This window comes from Lagenorhynchus albirostris, chromosome 16 (assembly GCF_949774975.1).
Source record: "Lagenorhynchus albirostris chromosome 16, mLagAlb1.1, whole genome shotgun sequence".
Classification (NCBI taxonomy): Eukaryota; Metazoa; Chordata; class Mammalia; order Artiodactyla; family Delphinidae; genus Lagenorhynchus; species Lagenorhynchus albirostris.
This window is the reverse complement of record NC_083110.1, coordinates 65,250,671-65,272,732: the sequence shown is the minus strand read 5'-3', so window position 1 is coordinate 65,272,732 and position 22,062 is coordinate 65,250,671. Positions and strand designations below refer to the sequence as shown.

General features: G+C 35.8%; 1 protein-coding gene across 2 annotated transcripts in view; it reads right to left on the bottom strand.

Annotated features, from left to right (window-relative positions):
* PDCD4 (programmed cell death 4) overlaps window positions 1-21,234 on the bottom strand; it is a 28,878-nt gene extending 7,644 nt beyond the window's left edge. Inside the window, exons 1-9 of one of the 2 annotated variants that reach the window (XM_060126838.1) lie at window positions 21,058-21,234; window positions 15,400-15,507; window positions 10,524-10,784; window positions 8,838-8,932; window positions 7,648-7,761; window positions 5,347-5,568; window positions 3,698-3,795; window positions 2,645-2,759; window positions 4-111 (exon numbers count right to left, since the gene is read on the bottom strand). In XM_060126838.1, the coding sequence (XP_059982821.1) occupies window positions 4-111; window positions 2,645-2,759; window positions 3,698-3,795; window positions 5,347-5,568; window positions 7,648-7,761; window positions 8,838-8,932; window positions 10,524-10,784; window positions 15,400-15,442 (1,056 nt within the window). In that variant the 5' untranslated portion in view covers window positions 15,443-15,507; window positions 21,058-21,234. Of the gene's footprint in view, window positions 1-3; window positions 112-2,644; window positions 2,760-3,697; window positions 3,796-5,346; window positions 5,569-7,647; window positions 7,762-8,837; window positions 8,933-10,523; window positions 10,827-15,399; window positions 15,508-21,057 lie in introns of both variants that reach the window. The other variant, XM_060126837.1, reaches the window with a different exon arrangement.
* Between the last annotated feature and the right edge of the window lie 828 nt (window positions 21,235-22,062).

Here is a 22,062-nt window from a genome sequence, read left to right as displayed (position 1 = left end):
TACTTCATATACAAGCTCATGGTGAAAATGAGGTACTTCCAGTTCCTTAAGGCAATGTTCAGCTTCAGATATGTCTCCAGAGAGTAAATACTCTTTCAGCAGCATAACAATCTATTAGATTTAAAGATTGAGATGTGTTAGAATTCTTGATTTTTAAAAAAAATTCTGTTTTGCCTAAGGATTTATTTACCCTCATCTCAATATAGTACATGATAAATAGGTCACAGACAGTTGTCTAAGAATAGTCTTGACATGACACTATCATAACAGAATTTTTTAATAATTAAAAAGCAAATTCCCAAATTTTAAATGGTTCATAGTCATGAAGGTAATGCAGTGTTTCGGTGTGTTTCAATAATCCACTGCGATCGATGAGTAGACTTAAGATGTGTTTGGCCTGAGTTGTGACCATAATGCTTCAATGCTCCCTGTAAAACAAGGGACCTTAAATACCACTAGAGGGCACTAACTGAAAGTCTCAAAATGAATTTTTAAAGTGGTGCAAACCCATTTCCATCGGCATGACATTAAGTGGGAGCCAAAAAATGAGAGATAATAGGGCTTTACTAGACAGGGCAAAGATTTCCAAAGCAGTTTTCTCTTTTCTCTACAACTGAAGATTTGAGGACCATTATTTAAAACGTTCGTCAGTAATTCAGCTTCCAGTTATAGCTAAGGAGGCAAGTCTTGACTCTCCTGTTGAAAGTTGCACAAGAACATCTATGGCTCCAGAGAAAAGAAGTTTTTCAACACAAGAACTTCAACGAGGAATGTCCTCCCCTATACATCGCCTGTTAAAATAATCTTTGCACCTAGTAGACACTCAATGAATATTGGCTGACTGAAATCTCATTTAAGTATGTTCTACTTTCAACTTCTACAATGTATTTCCATTAAAAGTATAGTAAAATTTGATCAACAGAATATATCTTGATGAATAATTGCTATTATGCTTTAGGAAAATAAATATTTGAAGCATGTTACTTGAATAAAGTATTTTCACTTTATAATTATAAGCTAATATATTTATTATTTAAATTACATCACTTAGTTTTTTAACTTTGTTATTAAAGTATTTAAGTGTTTCTCATTGGGTCCCATGCATTGTTGAGAACGATAAATTATAAATACATGTATATATTTCTGAAAGTCCTCTCTGTCCAACTCATCCTTCCATGTAAAATAAATGAATATCCAAATAATGTCAACCTCATATATTGGTAGTTTTACTTCAATTTCATCGTGACCATTTTTTGTTGTTGTGATAATTCACATACCATAAAACAGTTCGGCAGTTTCTCAAAATATTAATTTTGAGAAGCATTATCATCCTAACAATATTAAATCTTTCAGTCCATAAACATGGGATATCTTTCTACTTATTTAGGCCTTATTTAATTTCTTTCAACAGTGTTTTGCAGTTTTTGGTGCACAAGATTTGCACTTCCTTTGTTAAATTTATTCCTTTGTATTTTAATCTTTTTTATGCTATTACAAATGCAACTGTTTTCTTAATTTCATTTCAGACCATTCATTGCATTGCTAGTGTACAAAAGACCTAGAATTAAATTCTGTACACTGATCTTGTATCCTGCAACTGTGCTGAACTCGTTTATAATAGTTTGGTGTTTTTGTTTTTTTGAGAATTCACTTGGATTTTCTGTATACAGATCATGTCATCTGGGAACAGAGATAGTTTTACTTCTTCTTTTCCAACTTAGATGCCTTTATTTTATTTTCTTGCTGAACTGCTCCGGTACTTCCACTGTTTTTATACCTCAATTTTTGTAATAACTTTAAAAATTTTTTAAAACAGATATTGCAATCATGACATTACAAACACCAACTCATCTACCTTAACATATATAAAAACAAAACTGGTCAAAGCTCTAACAATATTTAGAGCTCCTTAACACTCAAACTTGGTATACATATCATTAAAATATTTATTAAATATCAAAACTATAGTCACATGAAAGATTATACTCAAAAATCAGAAGCACATGTACTATATAAATCTTCTAATTTTCTTAAAAATCTTCAAATAGGATTAACTACTTTTTCTGGTTTCTTATTATAGAATATCACTTTGCTGCCAGAAAAAAAAATCCAGAGAGAATAAATCTGGTATTAATGCAAAAACCAATTACTTTTTCTTTTGAAGAATGCATACAGGTAGTGAACTTCCCTACAAAAATCTACCACTCTGATCTACTCTAGTGTTCATAATGCATAACTTACAATCTGAGACCACCCTGTTTCAAACTGCTCTTATAAATATGGACATTTACTGAATAACTACAAAACAGAAACTCAACAGTCTGAAAAATTTTACATTCCAAGAAAAAGACTTTAGGTATTCCTCTGAGGTTCCTACACAGCCTTCTTCATGAAAACCCCTTTAACTTAACACAGTCTTAGTTTAAGTCAGAGAAACCATAAAAATTTAATGATGACTATATAATTATTGTATAATTTATAGCAAAAGGGCATAAATCCAAATATATAAGGATTATTCCATTTTCCACTTGCAGCTATAAGACTGAAATTAATTTTTGTCCACAACAATACCAGCTAGAGGGTAGAGTTTGTTTCCCTGAAGAATACATATAAATTTAAGCTAAAGACAATGCCCAGTACTTACCTCTTTAACAAGGTGGTTAAGAGACTGCTGCCCACCTCCAGAGCCCCAAACACTGTCCTTGCGCTTTCCACCTTTAGACATACTCAGAAGCACGGTAGCCTTGTCCAGAGCAGCTCTACAAAAAAAAAAAAAAAAAAAGTTAATTTTGACATATGGACATGCTTGAGATTGACCAAATTATGGATGAAGTTGGGGGAAAAAACCCCATATACACTAAAAGCTTTCATATAACATAAAAGCAACCTAAAGTTCAGAAGTCTCTTAAAAAACTATTTTTCAAGATAAAAAGTTGGGAACAAAAAAAGTTGCTTCTCATATTAATATTCTCTCACTCATTTCCAATTCTTGGTCAACAAAAGTCTAATAACGTTATTTCAAAATTACTGATCTAGCCTGAGAAGGAATGTTTCACCTAAAACTAACTTTTACATAGATCCATGCCTTTCCACCAGGGCAACCATGCCACTCTGACCTGAAGTAGTCCTAGAAAATTAATATCTATACCTGTGAAAACCTAAGACATGGCTAAGTACAAGTCTAAGTTTCCAGGAAGTTATGAAAAATCACTGAGCATAACTCCCAAATATCACATTTAGCTTAAAATTATACCAAAGAAAAAAGTGAAAAACATTATTTCCTAAGATTTCTATAGCAAATAAATACAGAATTGAAAACAGGGCTCCTTTGTTAATACTGTCCATCTTATTAGAATATTAAATAATTACAGAATATTAAAACCTAAAGGGACCTTAAAAAACATTCCAAGTCCCATCCTTTCATTTTATAAATAAGGAAACTGAGGCCGAGAGAAAAGTGGCTTGACATAAAGGTAGCTAACAGTTTAGCTAAAACCCAGAACTTTTGCATTATAGTACTGTCTTCTTTCTGTTATATCATGTCAAGAATCTCTCAATTTTGTTTTAATGGTAAAGAGTACACAAAAATGACAAATAGGCATCCACAAAGTCTGATTAATTCAAGTGTCATTTCAACAGAATCCTGTAGAACTTTCCCCTATTTTGAAAGTCTAAGTAGAAAAATTAATTTACTTACCTAGCCTGTACACAATCTACAGTTCCTTTGTAACTATCAATATAGGTATTACATAAAATTCCATCTCCAACAGCTCTAGCAATAAACTGGCCCACCAGCTATAATAAGAAAAAAAAAGAGCTATATAAAAAAATCTAAAATAAAGCTTTATAGGACACAATTTCTAAAAACATAAATGATAAAGACTGGTTGAACTACACAGTCAATACCTAAGACATGTTGGAGTATTCAAAAAACACCTATTTAGCACCTACTGTTTATGCCTGGCATACACTCCCACATCTTAACCTTCAAGTTAAAAGCCATGGGGGCATAAAATATCTGTTTTGCTCACTACTGAATCCCCAACACGTTGCACACTGCTTGAAACATAGCATATAATCAAAAATACTTGCTAGTAAGTCAATGACTTAATACTCAAGAGAAACATCTCTTCTGGAAAGAAAAAAATTGGACTACGGTCTCTCAAAACTGTTTGATTAAAGGAATTTATCTGAGGGGGAAAAGCTGTGCACAAATATTTATCTGAAAGTATGTTCATAGCATTATTTCTTAAAAAAACTGGAAACAACCTAGTGTCTAACAGTAATTGTGTGGTTGAATGGTATATATGTAAGACGGCACACCGTGTGGCCAAATATGTTTACCACATTTTATGGTGTAAGAAAAATCAAGTTTACCAAGTAACATATACAGTATGATTCCACTTTTTATTAAAACAAAAAACGTAAGGATATGTAAAAACCATACACTGATATATACCCACAAAAAGTAGAACAGAAGATTTAAACACCAAAATGTTAACAGTGGTTATTTTTGCTGTCCTTTCTTCCTTTTGTCTTTTATTTTTCAAAACTTCTATAATGACTATTAACTTATGTACAGTTTTTTTTTTAAAGTATGGGTATTGTATAAAAAGAAAAAAAATTCATGTTTGAATCACAGCTCAATACTGACACAGACTACTTACTGTCTGTCACAGGAAAGTAAAACAGAAACAGCATTTATGTTAACCTACCTATAGTCTATTCCTAAATTAATGTTTAAGTGCTCCTACCTTGCATTAAAACTCTGCTCAGGTAAATAGCAACGATTTCACACATTTTCAATTTCAAACCAGAAAGTCATATTATAGTGTCAGCATGTATGAAATCTAATAAAAGTAAAAGGCTTTGAACAGAATCTAAACAACAAAAGCATACATAAGTCATGAATTTTCTAATTATTTCCCCACAAAGCTACAAAAGGGAACAATCTTATTTATCATTATTTTTATAATAAACATTAGTGAAGCAAACTCAATCCTCAATTATAACAATCTACATTTTTTAAAAATCCTAGCTCATGAAACAGCTTAACTACATGTAATAGAGAATATACAGACAGCAAAAAAACATGACCTAGAAACTATACAGAGCATGGGGGGGAAAAGTAAGATATAAAATTACAGTGTGATGAAAACTATGTTGCGGGGGTGAAAACAGCTAGGGAAAATACACTAAAACATTAGAGGGCTATCTTTGTGTGACAGGGAGTATGGGCCAGTTTTTCTTCTTTCATCTAATAAAATTTCCTAGGAGTATGTATTAGTTCTATACTTGCAAGTGAAGTAGACGGAGAGAATGAACAAGAGGAAGAATCATACAAACCTGTGGTGCTCTAGGAGTATCCAATGCTAATTCAGGTAGATCTTTCAACAATTTATCAAATGATTTTTCTACATCATTTGTGCTCATTACTGTCCCACAAAGGTCAGAAAGAAGCTTAGATGTCATTTCTCTATGACTAGCTTTTCCCTCCAATGCCAATGACACTGCCAACACTGGTACTCCACTTTTCATTTCGCCAAGATTTAAATCTCTTAGCATTTCCTATTCAAAAAAAAAAAAGTATGTCACTGCCTACAGTTCAATTTAATTTAATTTAATTTTTGAAAAAAAATCAAGATATTACCCATATATCCTTCTCTCTCCTTCACTGGAAAAAATCAGAGAAACACTCAAAATTTGGGGATAAGATAAATACATCTTTTTCTACATATAAATACTGATCCACTTTAAGCTTCAACTGTCTGAACATCACTAAAATCAAGAATGTGAACTACACCTAAAATAGTTTATTAAACTACATAGTATTGCTAAGTTTGGTGTTAGGAGTTAACTAACCCTCTGCCTTATACTCTATTACTTCTAGAAATAGTGTTTTATGAGCATTTGTAGGGAAATTCATTTTACATTATCATAAGCTGTTTATACTCTCTTCACCCAAATATTTATACTTTCATATAAAGTTTAAAATGAGATCTTAAACCACTGTTTTTAAGTGGGATTATTGTTTTAAATGCTGGGATAAAGTAAAATTTTCTCTTAAAAAATATAATAGCAGCAGCTAATACTTACTGACCACTTACAGTGTATCAGGAATTATAACAGCCACCTTAGTTTATACTCTTTGAGGGAGGTATTATCATCATACTCACCACACCCAAAGCACAGAAAAATTAAGTATTTGCTGAGGGCACCCAGAGGAGTGCCCAGGTTGGAAGTGGAATATAGGCAGTATGACCGCAGAGACTAACTTGTAACTCAGTTACTTAGAGTAACGACTACTAACAAGGACACCGGTTAGGTAAGCTGAACAAATACTTGGTTTTATTCCTACAAAACCTCAAAGCTATCAAACCTCATATTATCAGACAAACCAAGAAAACCCAGTCTAGGGGCTGCCCTGGTGGCACAGTGGTTGAGAGTCCGCCTGCTGACGGGTTCGTACCCCGGTCCGGGAAGATCCCACATGCCATGGAGCGGCTGGGCCCGTGAGCCATGGCCGCTGAGCCTGCGCATCTGGAGCTTGTGCTCCGCAACGGGAGAGGCCACAACAGTGAGAGGCCCACGTACCACAAAAAAAAAAAAGAAAACCAGTCTGAATTAAAAGAATCTAAATTATAAAAATCTTCTATGGAGATGCAATTTTATTACTTTAAGTCAGTAATACTAAACTACTGAACTAGACCAATAATTAAATTTTACCCTTTTAGATTTACTTTACAATTTGTAACACAGTAAATGTTCCCATACAAATTATGCTTCAAAAACACATTTGTGGGGCTCCCCTGGTGGTGCAGTGGTTAAGAATCCACCTGCCAATGCAGGGGACATGGGTTCGAGCCCTGGTCCGGGAAGATCCCACATGCCACGGAGCAACTAAGCCCATGTGCCACAACTACTGAGCCTGTGCTCTAGAGCCCGCAAACTACAACTACTGAAGCCCGTGTGCCACAACTACTGAAGCCCACGTGCCTTGAGCCTGTGCTCCACAACGAGAAGCCACCACAATGAGAAGCTCGCACACCACAACAAAGAGTAGACCCCGCTCACCACAACTAGAGAAAGCCCGCACACAGCAACCAAGACCTAAAGCAGCCCAAAATTAATTAATTAAATATATAAATTTAAAGCAAAAAACCACCACACATTTGTTCTCTTGATTTCTGTATGCATTCTTTTCCAAACTTTTGTATCTGTGTTCTTTTCTGGACAGAGTACAAAGATAAATTTTATTCTAGTCCTAAGCATTGAAATGAATGTCAAAAAAATGGAACTGAGGCATTTTTAATGAGATCCCTAAGGACATTTTAGAAGGTCCATAAATGCCTTGAAATTAATTATATTTTATAAACTATCAATTATAAAAATGCTATAATTATAAAAATTATTGTGTTGTGCCATTTTTCAGAGAAGAAAATGGCACAGAGCCCTCATCTGATCCCAAATAGGTAAGAAGTGGTCTAAATAAAATTTTAGTCCATTTCTTAGTTAGAAATTCATTTATGCATAAGAAAATGCTTAAACTTTTTCAGTGATCCAAGATCATTCTGAATACGCTGTTTTGCTTTTAACAGTGTCTGCTCTCCTATATTAAATAAATTATACTTTCAACTTTAAACCTACCGCAACTTCATTAGTATCTCCGTGCTCAAAATATTCCTGTATGATTGGTGTTAAAGTCTTCTCAAATGCCATTTCATCCAAAGGCAAAACTACAGTTTCATAAACACAGTTTTCCTGGAAAGGGAAGGGGCAGAAAGTTATAAATCAAAGAACAAAATATTCAGATGAACTGAAATTGTTTCACAATTTTATACTCCAACTGGTTAGTAATACCCATTCAGGGCAAGAAAAAGAGATGCTACATACTTTGATCACTTGTATAATATAAAAACAGAATCTATGTCACTGTTCTTTTATAAAATCTGAATACAATAAACCAACATACAGATTAAAACCACTAACTACAGCAAATATATGACTTGCTTCTGATTCCCCATATCTTCTGTTAATTTTTTTCTCTCTCCCACAAAACCAATACTTCAGTGACCAAAAAGCTTTAAGCTTCCTATCACACCTAGTAGTTCCATTAAAACTTCACTTAAAAAAAAAAAAAACAGCAGGAGCCAAAGCCTTCATGATTAGTATTATGATAATAAAAAAGCCCTTATAACAAAAATCAATGTTGTAGTGACCAAAATATCTCTTAAGGAAAAAGCATTATTCAACTGAAATTTCAAAAAGAATAAGATGTCCAATAATCTTCTATCCCCCTTCTCTGCAAAAAAAAGCCCTGAAATGTTTATATGCAACTCGTGACTGGCTTCAGTCTAACAACATACTTTCAAGTCTTTCAAGACTATATATTAAAATTAGAACATTTAGCAAAGATTTTATAGTACTTGAATCCTACTGGTTTTAAAATATATTTTTCATGTTCCCTTAGAAATATTTCCATGTCTAATTATTAAATTCAGAAACCAAGTGCAAATTATTCATACATTACTATCAGTTAACTTGGTTTTCTAATCCAAAATTAACCTGACAGTCTGAAAGGACTGAATATATATGATTTAGATATACATACTAATGTGTGTAATATGTGTACACACATATATACACACTCATATACATATCAGATAATCACACAAATTATAATCACACATTATAAAATTATATATATATGATTTGAATGGTATAGACTATACATATAGAATACATGATTTGACAAATGTATGAGTATACTACAAACATGAGGTCAAAAAGTTTATAAGTATTTTAAGTATATATTACAGAAAGTAAAACACTTCTACCTGGTCATCATCATAGTTAGGATCTTTCACATCCACCTCCTCCACATCATATACCTGTCCAGGTGTACCCCAGACACCTTTGCCTCCAGCACCACCTGAAAAAGTTTAGAACTGAGAAAGGAGAGTGCATAATGTCCATAGTTCATAAATTTTAATTGAAATCTGAAATAATTCTAGATGTTCAGGTGTTAATTCAATAGCAGTTAAAAAACTGTATTTTAATTTCTATGCTAGTGATTTTGCCAGTTGAGAATTATATGTTAAGCCTCTTTTTATTCAGATCACTGATTTTTCAGTAATGATTAGATATTACATAGTTTATAACCTATTTCCAGAAAAACAAGTTGAAATAGCCTACAAAGTTAAAACTAAAAAGGCAGATGCTTTAAAATAAAAGCAAAAACAAACAAACAAACGAAAAAAATCAGAAAAATAGCTGTAGTGGCGATCTCAAGGCAAGTGATACTGCAGTGGAGCTCTAAATTCTATCTGACATATCTTGGGAACAGCAACAACAAAAAAGAAATATGCTGAGCCAGAAAGATGTGGCATGGAAAACGCCACAAGGGAGAAATTATTCAAAAACGAAGTACACTGACCACCATCAAATGTTTTAAAGTCAAATACTCTTTAGATATAAAAAGAAACAAATACTTCACAACTAGAAATATGTTACAAATAACTAATTGCTATTGAAGCATTAACAGAACTAATCATCATTTCTACTTCTCTACATACAAATTCACCAGCAGAAGTTTAACAATTCCAACTTTCAAGGTTGCTTTACTAAATAAACGTATTGAAATGTTTTTATAAGCTCAGTATATTGCATTATTTTTAAAGAACTTGTACAGTATCACCAGTTTTGGGGGGGGAGGTTTTTATTTTACACATAGAGTATAACTCTTGCCACCAGAGCAAAACAGAATCTGATAACTAGGTTTCATTTTGACCCAGCCAATGGTTGCAGAGCCATTCAACAAAAATAACAATTTCTGACAGGGCACAAAAACATTTTACAAGTATCCTAGGCCATAATTTGAAGCTCCCACCATTTAGAAGTTGGTGAAATCTCCAAATTGCATCAAAATTCTATGAAAGACAGAGGCTGACAGACCCCTCATTCAACAAATATTTAAGTACCCAGATTGCTAGTCACTACTCCAGGCACTGGAGATACAGCAGTGAAACAAGACCATTCCACTCCAGTACCTAAAACAAACAGACCTGAAAAGAACTCAGAACCAGATCTACAAAATTATTAAAATTCTGACCCAGATATTACCAGTCAAATTATATTTATCATGTATTCTTAACAATGGACATAACTAATTAGATTCATTAGATAATAGACATGATGAATTTCTGACCCTACTTCTTTCAAGCAGAATTAGAGAATACATGCACAATTCTTAACTGTGAAGAACACTGGTGTGTATTTTGCTGGAAATATGAGATAAAGTACTGCTCAAGAAAACTAATCTACTCAAACAAGAAAAAAAGGTTCAACTTAAAAGAAAAAGTGGTATGGTCCTCAGATTATTACTATGTAAAAACATATACAAGCCGTAAAACCTTAACATTATCACTGTTTAAATTTCTCTCATTCTTAGAACAAGGAAACTGTAGTATAATAATCAGATAATATTTTTTCCATTTGTGTCTTTGGACGTGGTATATACTAACCTTTCTTTGGTAGTCCCCTTCCTTTCCCAGATCTGGATCGCCTATCTAGCAACCTTCCCTTTGGACTGGTTGGTACAGTTACTCCACTTCTAAGGCCTTCACTTCCGTTATCACTGACGGAATCGCCTCTGCCGGAGTCCCGGGACGAGTTTTTCCGTAGCCGCCTTTTCACCTTGGCATTAATTTTAGCTTCATTAATGGAGGATGCCGAAATCCAATTTCCATTTATCTCATTCTTTATTTCCTCAGTCCCAGCATTTTCTTCATCACCAGAAAAGAGAGAGTCACTTAAATTATCAGGCTCTTAAAAAGAAAATGAAGGAAAAGAATTCTAAGTATTTTAACCATCTACTGCTATACCAGTTATAGTCATAAGTTATACCAAGTTGAATCACATGAAATTATCATTTTTGTAGGTTACAGTCACATATTGGCAATTTCATATGGCTCAGTCCAATACATGACAACAAACTAGTAGTACTTTTCACATTACCATGCCAAATGAACTAAGGCACTGAATGTTAATGAAAAATTTTACTGAAAGCATGTTATTTCATGTGTTTGTATCATAAAACCTTCGTTAATATAAACAACCAAATACAGTACAAAACCTTTGAGACTTTTATGAGCTAAGACAGTCAAGCAATTGGAGATAGTAAGAAAAGACTAAGGATCTTTAGGGAAGGTAGATAAACTAATATTTACAGAATGCCTATTTACCAGGCACTAGGCTGGGCACTTTGTCATTTATCCACAAGTTTGAGAGCTATTTACTACATTATTTATACAGACAAGGAAACTAAGGCTAAGACTGTTTAAATAACTTGCCAAATACCTCATAATTAATTGTGGACACTTAGAAAATAGTACTAATCCAAAGAGCATGAAAGGCATTTAGCAAATACGTGATCACATACGATTACTGTGCCAAACTGCTGATGCTTCACTGCTTTCAAAGAAAGCCATCATCTCAAAGTTCTAATTCATCTCTCCAAACCTGACTCACACTACTTACCATTCTCTGAAAATCTTCCAGACTGTGTAAGATTTGTACATTATCCCCTGAAAGACAGCAACATTAGGAGTTCCCAAAGGTCCTCCATTTAGAATGTCATCCTCACTGCTCTTTTCAGTTACCAAAATCCTTTAGGATATACAGCTGGAGTCTTACTTCCTCCATGAAAACTTTCCTAACAATTCTAGCCACAATAACACTCATACACTGCTCATTTACCACATCATGGAAATCACTTTATTTCTTTTTATATGTCATTGCTTTTCCAAATAAGTCATAAGCCTCAAAAGAGGAACCATGCCTATACTGTAGTTTTTGTATCCTCAGCACCTAGCAGAGTATCCTTTATACCATCAACTCCAATGTCAACGGAGATCAAATGACATGGAGACACTGGGCATTACTCCAAAAACTTTTTAAGTCAGAAAGCTACTGAATTAGTTATCCCTGGGCCCAAGTTTTGTTCATTATGACTCACTCAACTCAGAGCTGAATCCCTCAAATGTTTTTAAATATTCCTAATAATTAGGATGTGTCAAGTCTATATGCATGGGCTTTAACATTTTTTTTTAAGTAATAATATGTAGAAACTAAAAATTTTTTAAATCAACCTATAAAAAGAAGCACAGATGTGTTAAAATCTTTACAATTCTTGACAAAAAGTATGAAAGTTAGTAACAAACCCTGTAGTAATCAAAAAACAAACAAAACATTAAGTAGAGCCAAATTACTTCGGCAGTCTCATAAGTAGTCTGCTGCCTTCAGTCTTCAAACCATTCTCCAAACTGCATGGAGACTGATTTCTCCCACTGAAAACCCTAGGTATTCCTATTGGGTCGAAATGAAGTGTAAACTCATTACATTGCAATGTTAGGTCCTTCATGATCTTGCCCGTATCACTAGAATAGCTGCTGACCACTCCCACATTCAAATGGTCAGAGCTGAGATTTGATACCATAGGTAGATGATGGGGGAATTAGTTTGTCAGAGGAATACAGGATATATTAAAAAAAAAAGAGAAATTATAAAATGAGAGACCAGCTAAGAAAATGTTGCAGTATTCAGTCACAAACTAACTGGAAAGGGCAAGGTTAATAACTTTGGGGTAAATAAGAAAGTGACACTTTCAAAGAAAAACTAAAGGGCTTTCAAAGAGAATAAAGAATAAAACAGTGTTTTAAAAATTTTTAGACTAGGAAAGGAAGCCAGTGTTAGGAGGGTCAGTTTGAGACATCATCATAACTAAACTACTATGACTAGTAGTAACAGCAGTAGCAGTAGTCAGTCATAATAGTCGTATTACTTCTTCTATCATTACCATCAGTACTGTTACCTACTGTATCAGGTTCCAAGCACTTTACATACATGGTCTATAATCCTCACAAAGCTCTATAATGAAGCTGTTTATCCTCATTTTTCAGAGAGAAGATGTTTCATAGAAAAGTTATATATCTAAAAAGGACTGCGGCCAGGATTCAAACCCACATTTGACTCTTAGACGACTGTAACTATAGAAAATACAAAGCTAGAATACAGCAGAGTGGTGACAGCTAAAGAAATAGGCAACAAGGGAATGAATACAAAGAGAGAAAAGAAGAGGAGGAAAGGGAAGGAAAGACCAGAGACCAGACAAATCAGATGGCATTTCATGTAAGAGTGGATGACTTAAGAAAACATTAAACATCTACCTCTAACATATTGCTTTCATTATTCTACAATTAAGGTAAGCTGCCACAACTGATCCAGAAGATAAAGGCCTCTCTTAGAATGCTTTAAAATGTCCCTCAGAGTACTAAAGTATTCAAGCAATCATATATCCTACACTTCAGTTTCTTCTCTTCAACTATTTTAATATCCTTTCAAATACACATTTATGTATCTACAACAGTAGACACATCTAGGTATATTTTATATATTAGATCTTATAATTTTTAACCCATGTTTGTATCAACTGCTCTTTTATATTCTGCTATTCATACTCACCTAAGTTTTGGGGTTCCATAACCACCACTGATCTGACTTTAAGAAGACCAAAATTAAAAAGATAAAAACCCTGAGTACAGAATCTGGTGACTTCTTTTCTACTATGTACTAATTCCCTCTTTCTGAATTCTCTGACATCTCAATAACCAGCCCAACTTATATTACACCACAGTACCAGATGATCACATTTTCAATTACTGGTCCACTGAGTTACATAATTAACAATATTAGCTCATTTTCATTTGTGACATACATAATATGTGCTATGGGTATGACACACATGCACGGTATCTCACTTAATCCTAACAATAAACCTATAAAGAGGGTATTTATAATCCCAGCTTTATACATGAAGAACTGAAGGTCAAAGCAAATAACCCACTTTCCCCAAGTAACAGAGATGGTAAAAGTAGAAGTTGGAATTAGTACACTAGTCTGTCTGACTTGGACTATTTGTTACAGGAAGCATTTATTGCAAAGAAGGTCTGCCTTAGGCTCATCGAAGTACTGAAGTATTTAAGGAAGTACTCAGCAGAGGCATCAAGAACAAGATTAAAACAAGGACTTGTTATAGTTAGAAAACAAAAAGTATAAAACTTAGAGCTGTGCCATCTAATAGAAATATAATGCAAGCCAAATACATAATTTTAAATTTCTCAGTATTCATATTAAAAACTAAAAAGAAACAAGTAAAATTTATTTTAATATATTTTATTTAATCTAATAGATCCATTATATCAATTCAACATGTAGCCAATAGAAAAAATTATTGAGGATTTCATCTCTTTCTTTCATACCAAGTCTCTTGAAATCTGGTATGTAATTTTGTACCTACGATACATCCCAATTCAGGTAAGTCACATTTCAAGTGCTCAACAGCCATATGTGACTACTGGCTATACCAGACAGTGCAGAGAAGAAACAATTACCTATCTGTGAAATATATTCTTAAATTTTATTATTACCATTCTCACCTCAATGAAGCAGGGCCATGATACCAATTTGTAATCCTAAAAAACAAGTACTCATACAGCTATTGTATATAAAGCAGCACCAAAATAATCATTAATTATTGTAATTTTTTCAACTATAATTTTCTAGTACACTTTAAATCAGGTTCGTAAATACAAAATAGCAAAGAAGTTTCAACTTCAAAGTATGCATTCAGATCAAAGAAAACTATGTAACTGGACACAATAGTGAATTAAAGTCACTGAAAAAATGAAGCTGTAGTATTAAAAAATGAAATACGTTAAACATATTTACAGAGATTTTTTCAATATTAACCATTAAGCAAAGAATTATCTAAAGTGTACCAACATGAAAAGTTCTCACTCTTGAGACTATTTCAAAATCCTAATTAACTCTCTACAAAGATTATTCTGAAAACTATATATACATTTTCAGTGATCTGAAGTTATTTAGCTTTTGGACATATTCCACAAAACCGTTTTTATGATAATAATGTACTACTGAAGCATTATGGAAAATCAGGGGAAATACACAGTTAATTTATAATATACAGATTATTAGTTAGGAAAGATATCAATGATACCAATAGTTTATATTATAAAGACCACTAACTAGCTCATGTGAGAACAGTAATGAGCAGGTTCACTATTCTTCTCCTCTTCTACACCATATAGTTTATTATGAATAGTGGAGAATAAACATATGAAATGTGAAAGGACAGGCAGAAAAATACAACATGTGATGAATTTCATAAAAATAAGAATCACAAACTTGATTTTTAAAATATGACCTGTTTTCTTATAGCATGAGTAAGATGGTTTTTAAAGTAAAGAAGTTTTCATAAAATTTGGTATGGCCTGAAACTTGCTCACAATACAGTCAAGGTTCCTTCAAGATATTATTTACCTGTAGGGTTTACATTCAGTATCTGCTCGTTTTCTACATCCATCGTTCCTTAATTTCACTTGCACTGATTAAATTACCAAATGGAACTCTTCCTCTGGGATGTTATTTCTTTAAAAAGAAAAAAAAAAAAAAAAGCTTCAACATCTTCCAAACCAATATAATTAACGTAAATTCAATTTACTTACTCAGACTGTTAAAAAAAAAATCACCACATAATTCCATTTTTTTAAAGCATTCACTTTACTTTCAAAGAGCTTCCCCTAATTAACATTTGGTTTCAATCTTCTTGATAAGTTTATCTGTGTCAAAAAAAAAAAAAAAGCCTGTATTTCTGAATGTGCCAAAGCACCCCTTTAACTTGGAATTAAAAGATGTGTTTGCTACCATACGACCCAGCAATCCCACTACTGGGCATATATCCTGAGAAAACCATAACTCAAAAAGTCATATACCACAGTGTTCATTGCAGCTCTATTTACAATAGCCAGGACATGGAAGCAACCTAAGTGTCCATCGACAGATGAATGGATAAAGAAGATGTGGCACATATATACAATGGAATATTACTCAGCCATAGAAAGAAACAAAACTGAGTTATTCGTACTGAGGTGGATGGACCTAGAGTCTGTCACACACAGAGAAGTCAGAAAGAGAAAGACAAATACCATATGCTAACACATATATATGGAATCTAAAAAAAAAAAAAAATGGTTCTGACGAACTTGGGGCTGGACAGGAATAAAGGCAAAGATATAGAGAATGGACTTGAGGACACGGGGAGGCGGAAGGGTAAGCTGGAACGAAGTGAGAGAGTGGCATGGACATATATACACTACCAAATGTAAAACAGATAGCTAGTGGGAAGCAGCCGCATAGCACAGGGAGATCAGCTCTGTGCTTTGTGACCACCTAGAGGGGTGGGATAGGGAGGGTGGGAGGGAGGGAGACGCAAGAGGAAGGAGATATGGGGATATATGTATATGTATAGCTGATTCACTTTGTTATAAAGCAGAAACTAACACACCATTGTAAAGCAATTATACTCCAATAAAGATGTTAAAAAGAAAAAGATATGTTTGCTATACATGCTTATTTCAAGTTAAAGGAATATATACACATTCCAAATTTTTTAGGAATACCAGGCCTCATAATTAATCTGCTATACATAGATATTGATTAGTTTGTTACCAATGAACTCTAAGAACTAGTACTCTAAAATGCAAACAACGTGGTTTTGGTTAAAAAAAAGACATGATTGACTTATTTTTCACACTGAAACATATCTGAAGGCAGATAAATCTGCCATTTCATCACGTAGGCATCTGTAATTACTGTTCTAAGACTCTGAGATCAGGAGAAATTTTTTAACATCTTTATTGGAGTATAATTGCTTTACAATGGTGTGTCAGTTTCTGCTTTATAACAAAGTGAATCAACTATACATATACATATATCCCCATATGTTCTCCCTCTTGCATCTCCCTCCCACCCTCCCTATCCCACCCCTCTAGGTGGTCACAAAGCACAGAGCTGATCTCCCTGTGCTATGCGGCTGCTTCCCACTAACTATCTGTTTTACATTTAGTAGTGTATATATGTCCATGCCACTCTCTCACTTTGTCCCAACTTACCCTTCCCCCTCCCCGTGTCCTCAAGTCCATTCTCTATATCTGCGTCTTATTCCTGTCCTGCCCCTAGGTTCTTCAGAACCTTTTTTTTTTCTTTTAGATTCCATATGTATGTATCAGCATACGGTATTTGTTTTTCTCTTTCTGACTTACTTCACTCTGACAGATTCTAGGTGCATCCACCTCACTACAAATAACGCAATTTTGTTTCTTTTTATGGCTGAGTAATATTCCACCATATATATATATATATATATATATATATATATATATATATATATATATATACCACATCTTATTTAGCCATTTATCTGTCGATGGACACTTAGGTTGCTTCCATGTCCTGGTTATTGTAAATAGACCTGCAATGAACATTGTGGTACACGACTCTTGTTGAATTATGGTTTTCTCAGGGTATATGCTCAGTAGTGGGATTGCTGGGTCATATGGTAACTCTATTTTTAGTTTTTTAAGGAACCTCCATACTGTTCTCCAAAATGGCTGTATCAATTTACATTCCCACCAACAGTGCAAGAGGGCTCCCTTTGGGAGAAATTTTTTAAATCAGCATTTTCTATAATGAGAGAATTACTTTTATAATCTGAAAAACCCATTCTTTTTTTTTTTAAATCTTACCTATTTAAGAAAGGAATAAGTACAATGACATTAGCATCTCTATATTTTAGACCTTGGTTTCAAAATGGCTTAAAAATTATTAATGATGGAAGGTTCTGGTTGATGAAATCAGTTACCTTTTATTTAGACAATTAGTGATAAAAATCAACTGTTACTTGTAAAAAAAAAAAAACACTATCAAAATATATTTTCATAAAAACTATCACCAGAAGATTTAACCAAATGCGATTTCAGAATCTCTCTGGAAATATTTTTTAAATAGTGGTTTAGAGTACTTAAGTATTTATCTGTTTAAGAATTTATCTGTTTAGGTAACATAGGTTAGATGTAAGTCCTTCCGGCCACTTATAATCATTTCCCCAACAGTGTGACCTTTTTTTAATATATAAAGTGCACAAATTAATAAGAATGACTAATAAACTAATTACAAAAAAGCATTTAGTTTTTATATAACATAACCTACTGTTAGTTGTCATTTTAGAAAGACGATATGATGCCTCCTGAAACTCAAAGGGAAAACTGACTTTTAAATTCCTCAATATATACCATTCTAACATGTTACAAGTTTTACAGCCCTTTTCTCCAGAAAACTTCTCCTTTCTCCTACCAACTTCAGATTTAGGGGAAAAAAAATGAACCTCAGAAATAAGTACATAGAGATAATGGACATATATACACTACCAAACGTAAGGTAGATAGCTAGTGGGAAGCAGTTGCATAGCACAGGGAGATCAGCTCAGTGCTTTGTGACCGCCTGGAGGGGTGGGATAGGGACGGTGGGAGGGAGGGAGACGCAAGGGGGAAGAGATATGAGAACATATGTATATGTATAACTGATTCACTTTGTTGTAAAGCAGAAACTGACACACCATTGTAAAGCAATGATACCCAATAAAGATGTTAAAAATAAAAAAAGATATATATACAAAAATAGTTTGTAAACATAAACATTTAGTATCCTCCAGGACTGAAAATGCCTTATTTGTTTCATTTCAGTATATGAATTACATGTTATAGGAGAGTGAAAATGTCACATGATACGTGTGTGAGATTTTTAAACTGGAGTTACATTTAAAAAATCATTTTCATTCTTGCTACAAATATGATCTTCAAGAGAATACTTTCTGAAGAACCTAACTAATAAAGGAAATGATTATAACTAATGTTTTAAAAGCCCTTTATAATTCAAATAGAATTTTACACGCATTATTTCATGTACCTCTCAGAACAATCTTGAGGTAGGAACTCCACTTTGCATACAACTAAACAGATTCAGAGAAGGTAGATCACTAATCTCTCCAAAGAGAGATAGCTGCTCACTGGAAGAACCAGGATTAGAACCCAGACCTTCTAAATCCACTACTGTTTGCACAAGTTCAACGCAAGACTTTAATATCCCACAGGAAGACTCTTTTCTAGGGTTAACAGAGAGAAGCTTACAAAAACACAGACCCCTACTGTTACAACAAATTTTTAAATATTGCTTTTCAAACACTAAAAATAATACCTAAACTATTACACAAAAGGCAGGCAAAGAAAATTATCAGGTAATTGACTACAAATAACTTACCAGGTTTGTTTTTATTAAATAATTATCACAACAAGAAGAAAAAGTCCTGTCTGGGTCTTTTGGCAATGATAACACATTCAAGAACTCAGGCACACTTGATAGCAACACAGGTGTTTTAAAAGAGTTTACAGAAAGATAAAGATGTGCTCCCTGTTTTTACTCTCTTCAAAGTAATGAGGGTTTCCAGTTACTTAACAATCCTTAAAATTTTTGCCCCAAACTTAAATGTAAAGCAAAAAATCTAAACTCCACATCCTTCATACTAAACCATAAAATTAATTTTCAGTAAGAAAACAAAACTGTAAGTTAGACAAAAGGCTGAAATTAAACATTGTTTTCATTTCTCCAGTGTGTTTCACAGAAACATACAATCAGAAGTATTCAATTGCCAAGACATTTACTAAGAGTCTGGCTTTCCCACCCCACCTCCCCCCAAAAAATCTATTTCCTGAAATATACCTCATAAACCACTTCAACATTTTTTTGGAGTCAAGTTTAGGCCATACATTAACTACTACTTGTATTCATCCAGGGCTACAATCATAGCTAACTAGCCTTTTAAAACAAAATCAGCTAAAAGCATTCGACCACAATGATGCAAAAATAAGCAGGAAAGAAAAATATCATTTATTTTTGCACTCCTAGCAACCATGTTTCCTTTCTCATTACTACAACAGAAAAACCAATCAAAATATAACTCAAAGACGCTTGCTGAGATATTAAGGAGTTTAATAAACCTGGAATAAAGGAAAGTTAAGGGCATAAATACCAATAATTTACAACACATCTGCAGTGGTCCTTTTTTAAAAAAAAGTGAATGGTGGTTCCTAAAAAGCCTTACATTAGTAAGAATGCCAAAATTCTAAAATTTAACAGTGAAAATGCAACAAAAACACAGGCGGTGACTTTATATTCCCCCAGAGGAAGGTGCATTTTTAATCATTTTAATCATCTGTAGATATCACACAGTTGCTAGCTATGCGGTCAGTTCTCACTAGGGTGTTGGGAGACAGGCGATTTTGACGTCTGCAGTTTTGAAGCTCTTGGAAAAACAAACACCCTCCCCTTGAACACTGCAGCACCAAATTGACAAATACAGCCTATACAGCAAGCGTTTCACAGAAGGGGGCTCCCTTCCTGCCTTTGTTTTCTCCTGGAAATTTCATTTAAACTAAACAGCGACCCTTTACCCGACCGGGGGGTGGGGGGGGGCGGTCTGCGAAGTACGTGCAGAGCCCGGGCGGCGGGCACGTGTCCGCCTCCCAGAAGCCACTCCCGCCGCGGCCCGGCCCGCTTCCCCCGCCGGGACTCTCGCAGCACCCATTCAAGGCCGACCCCCGGGGGATGCTGGACCGGGGCGGCCGGAGTGCCGGGTCTGGGAAGACGGGCCGGGGGCCCCAAGGAGGCCACGGGGCGGGGAAGGCGCAAGCCTTCCTCACAGGATTTCAGTCAGGCCAGAAACTCGCCTCCAGACGCCCACCCCCAAAGGAAAATATAAACTCGGCCTTCTGGGGGACGAGGAGCCCCTCGCCGGCGAGCGCCCCGCGCGCCCCTCTAAGCCCGGAGGGGGTCCGGGAGGCGGTGGGCCCGCGCCGCCACGCTCTGGGCCCAGGCCTCCCCAGCCCGGGGCGTTGGGGCGGGCGCGGCTGGGCCTGCCGAGCTCCAAAGAGGCAGCGGACCCCTCCCCGCCGGCTCGGACCTGACCTGGCCGCGGCCTCCACGCCCCCTCCCCCTCCCAACGAGCGGCTGCCTCCGAGAAGAGGCAGGGGCTGCGGGAGAGGTCGCAGTCGTCCCAAGCGCGTGAGCCGCGCCGCCGCTACTGACCCCTCAGGCCGCCGCCGCCGTTCGTCCACGTCCCTGGTCCGCCGGCCCCGACACAGCACCTCAGCCCCTGCAGCCGCCTCGAAGCGTCTCGGGCCAGTTTCGCTCTGTTTTTGTTTTGTTCTACCCAGTAACACGGAGGCGACAGGTCAGCGTTTATTGGCCGAGGCGAAGAGCTCTTCTGGCCAATCGTGGCGGTAGAGCGGGAGTTGCGGAGGGAATAGGAGGGAAGTGAAACGTGGAAAGCTGGGCAAGGGCGCGGGAGGGCGCATGCGCGTCGGGCTCCGGGGCCTGGCTGGAGCGGGAGCAAGAGGCTGGAGGGAGGCTGGAGTTGGGGGAGGCTGGGAGGTGCGGCGGGATGGAAGTGTGGGAGAATCGGGCTGCGGACTAGGCTGAAGCCGCTCACCCATTCTCACAGGCCGGTCAGAAACTCGGCGGAAGCAAAGGCTTTGGGATTCCTGAGGGGCCCTGCCTCAATTTCCCGACACTCCTCAAGGGGATACCCTTAACCTCTACATTTCCTTCTCCCACTGGCCCCTGCTCTCTCCTTAGCTCTTACTGTGTGCAAACACCATGCTAAGAAGATTTGCGAATGTGCTCCGTCCTTTGAGGTTGAAATCACTCCCATTTCATAGATGAGGAAACAGACTAAAAAACTCTTTTAAGTCCCGTTGCTAAGTATGCCTAATCGGGTCCCTCGGGTTCAAACTCACACACGTATATAGAATCTAAAAAAAAAAAAAAAAAAAAATGGTTCTGAAGAACCTAGGGGCAGGACAGGAATAAAGACGCAGATGTAGAGAATGGACTTGAGGACACGGGGAGAGGGAAGGGTAAGCTGGGACGAAGTGAGAAAGTGGCGTGGGCATATATACACTACCAAATGTAAAATAGATGGCTAGTGGGAAGCAGCCGCATCGCACAGGGAGATCAGCTCCGTGCTTTGTGACCACCTAGGGGGGTGGGATAGGGAGGGTGGGAGGGAGACGCAAGAGGAAGGAGATATGG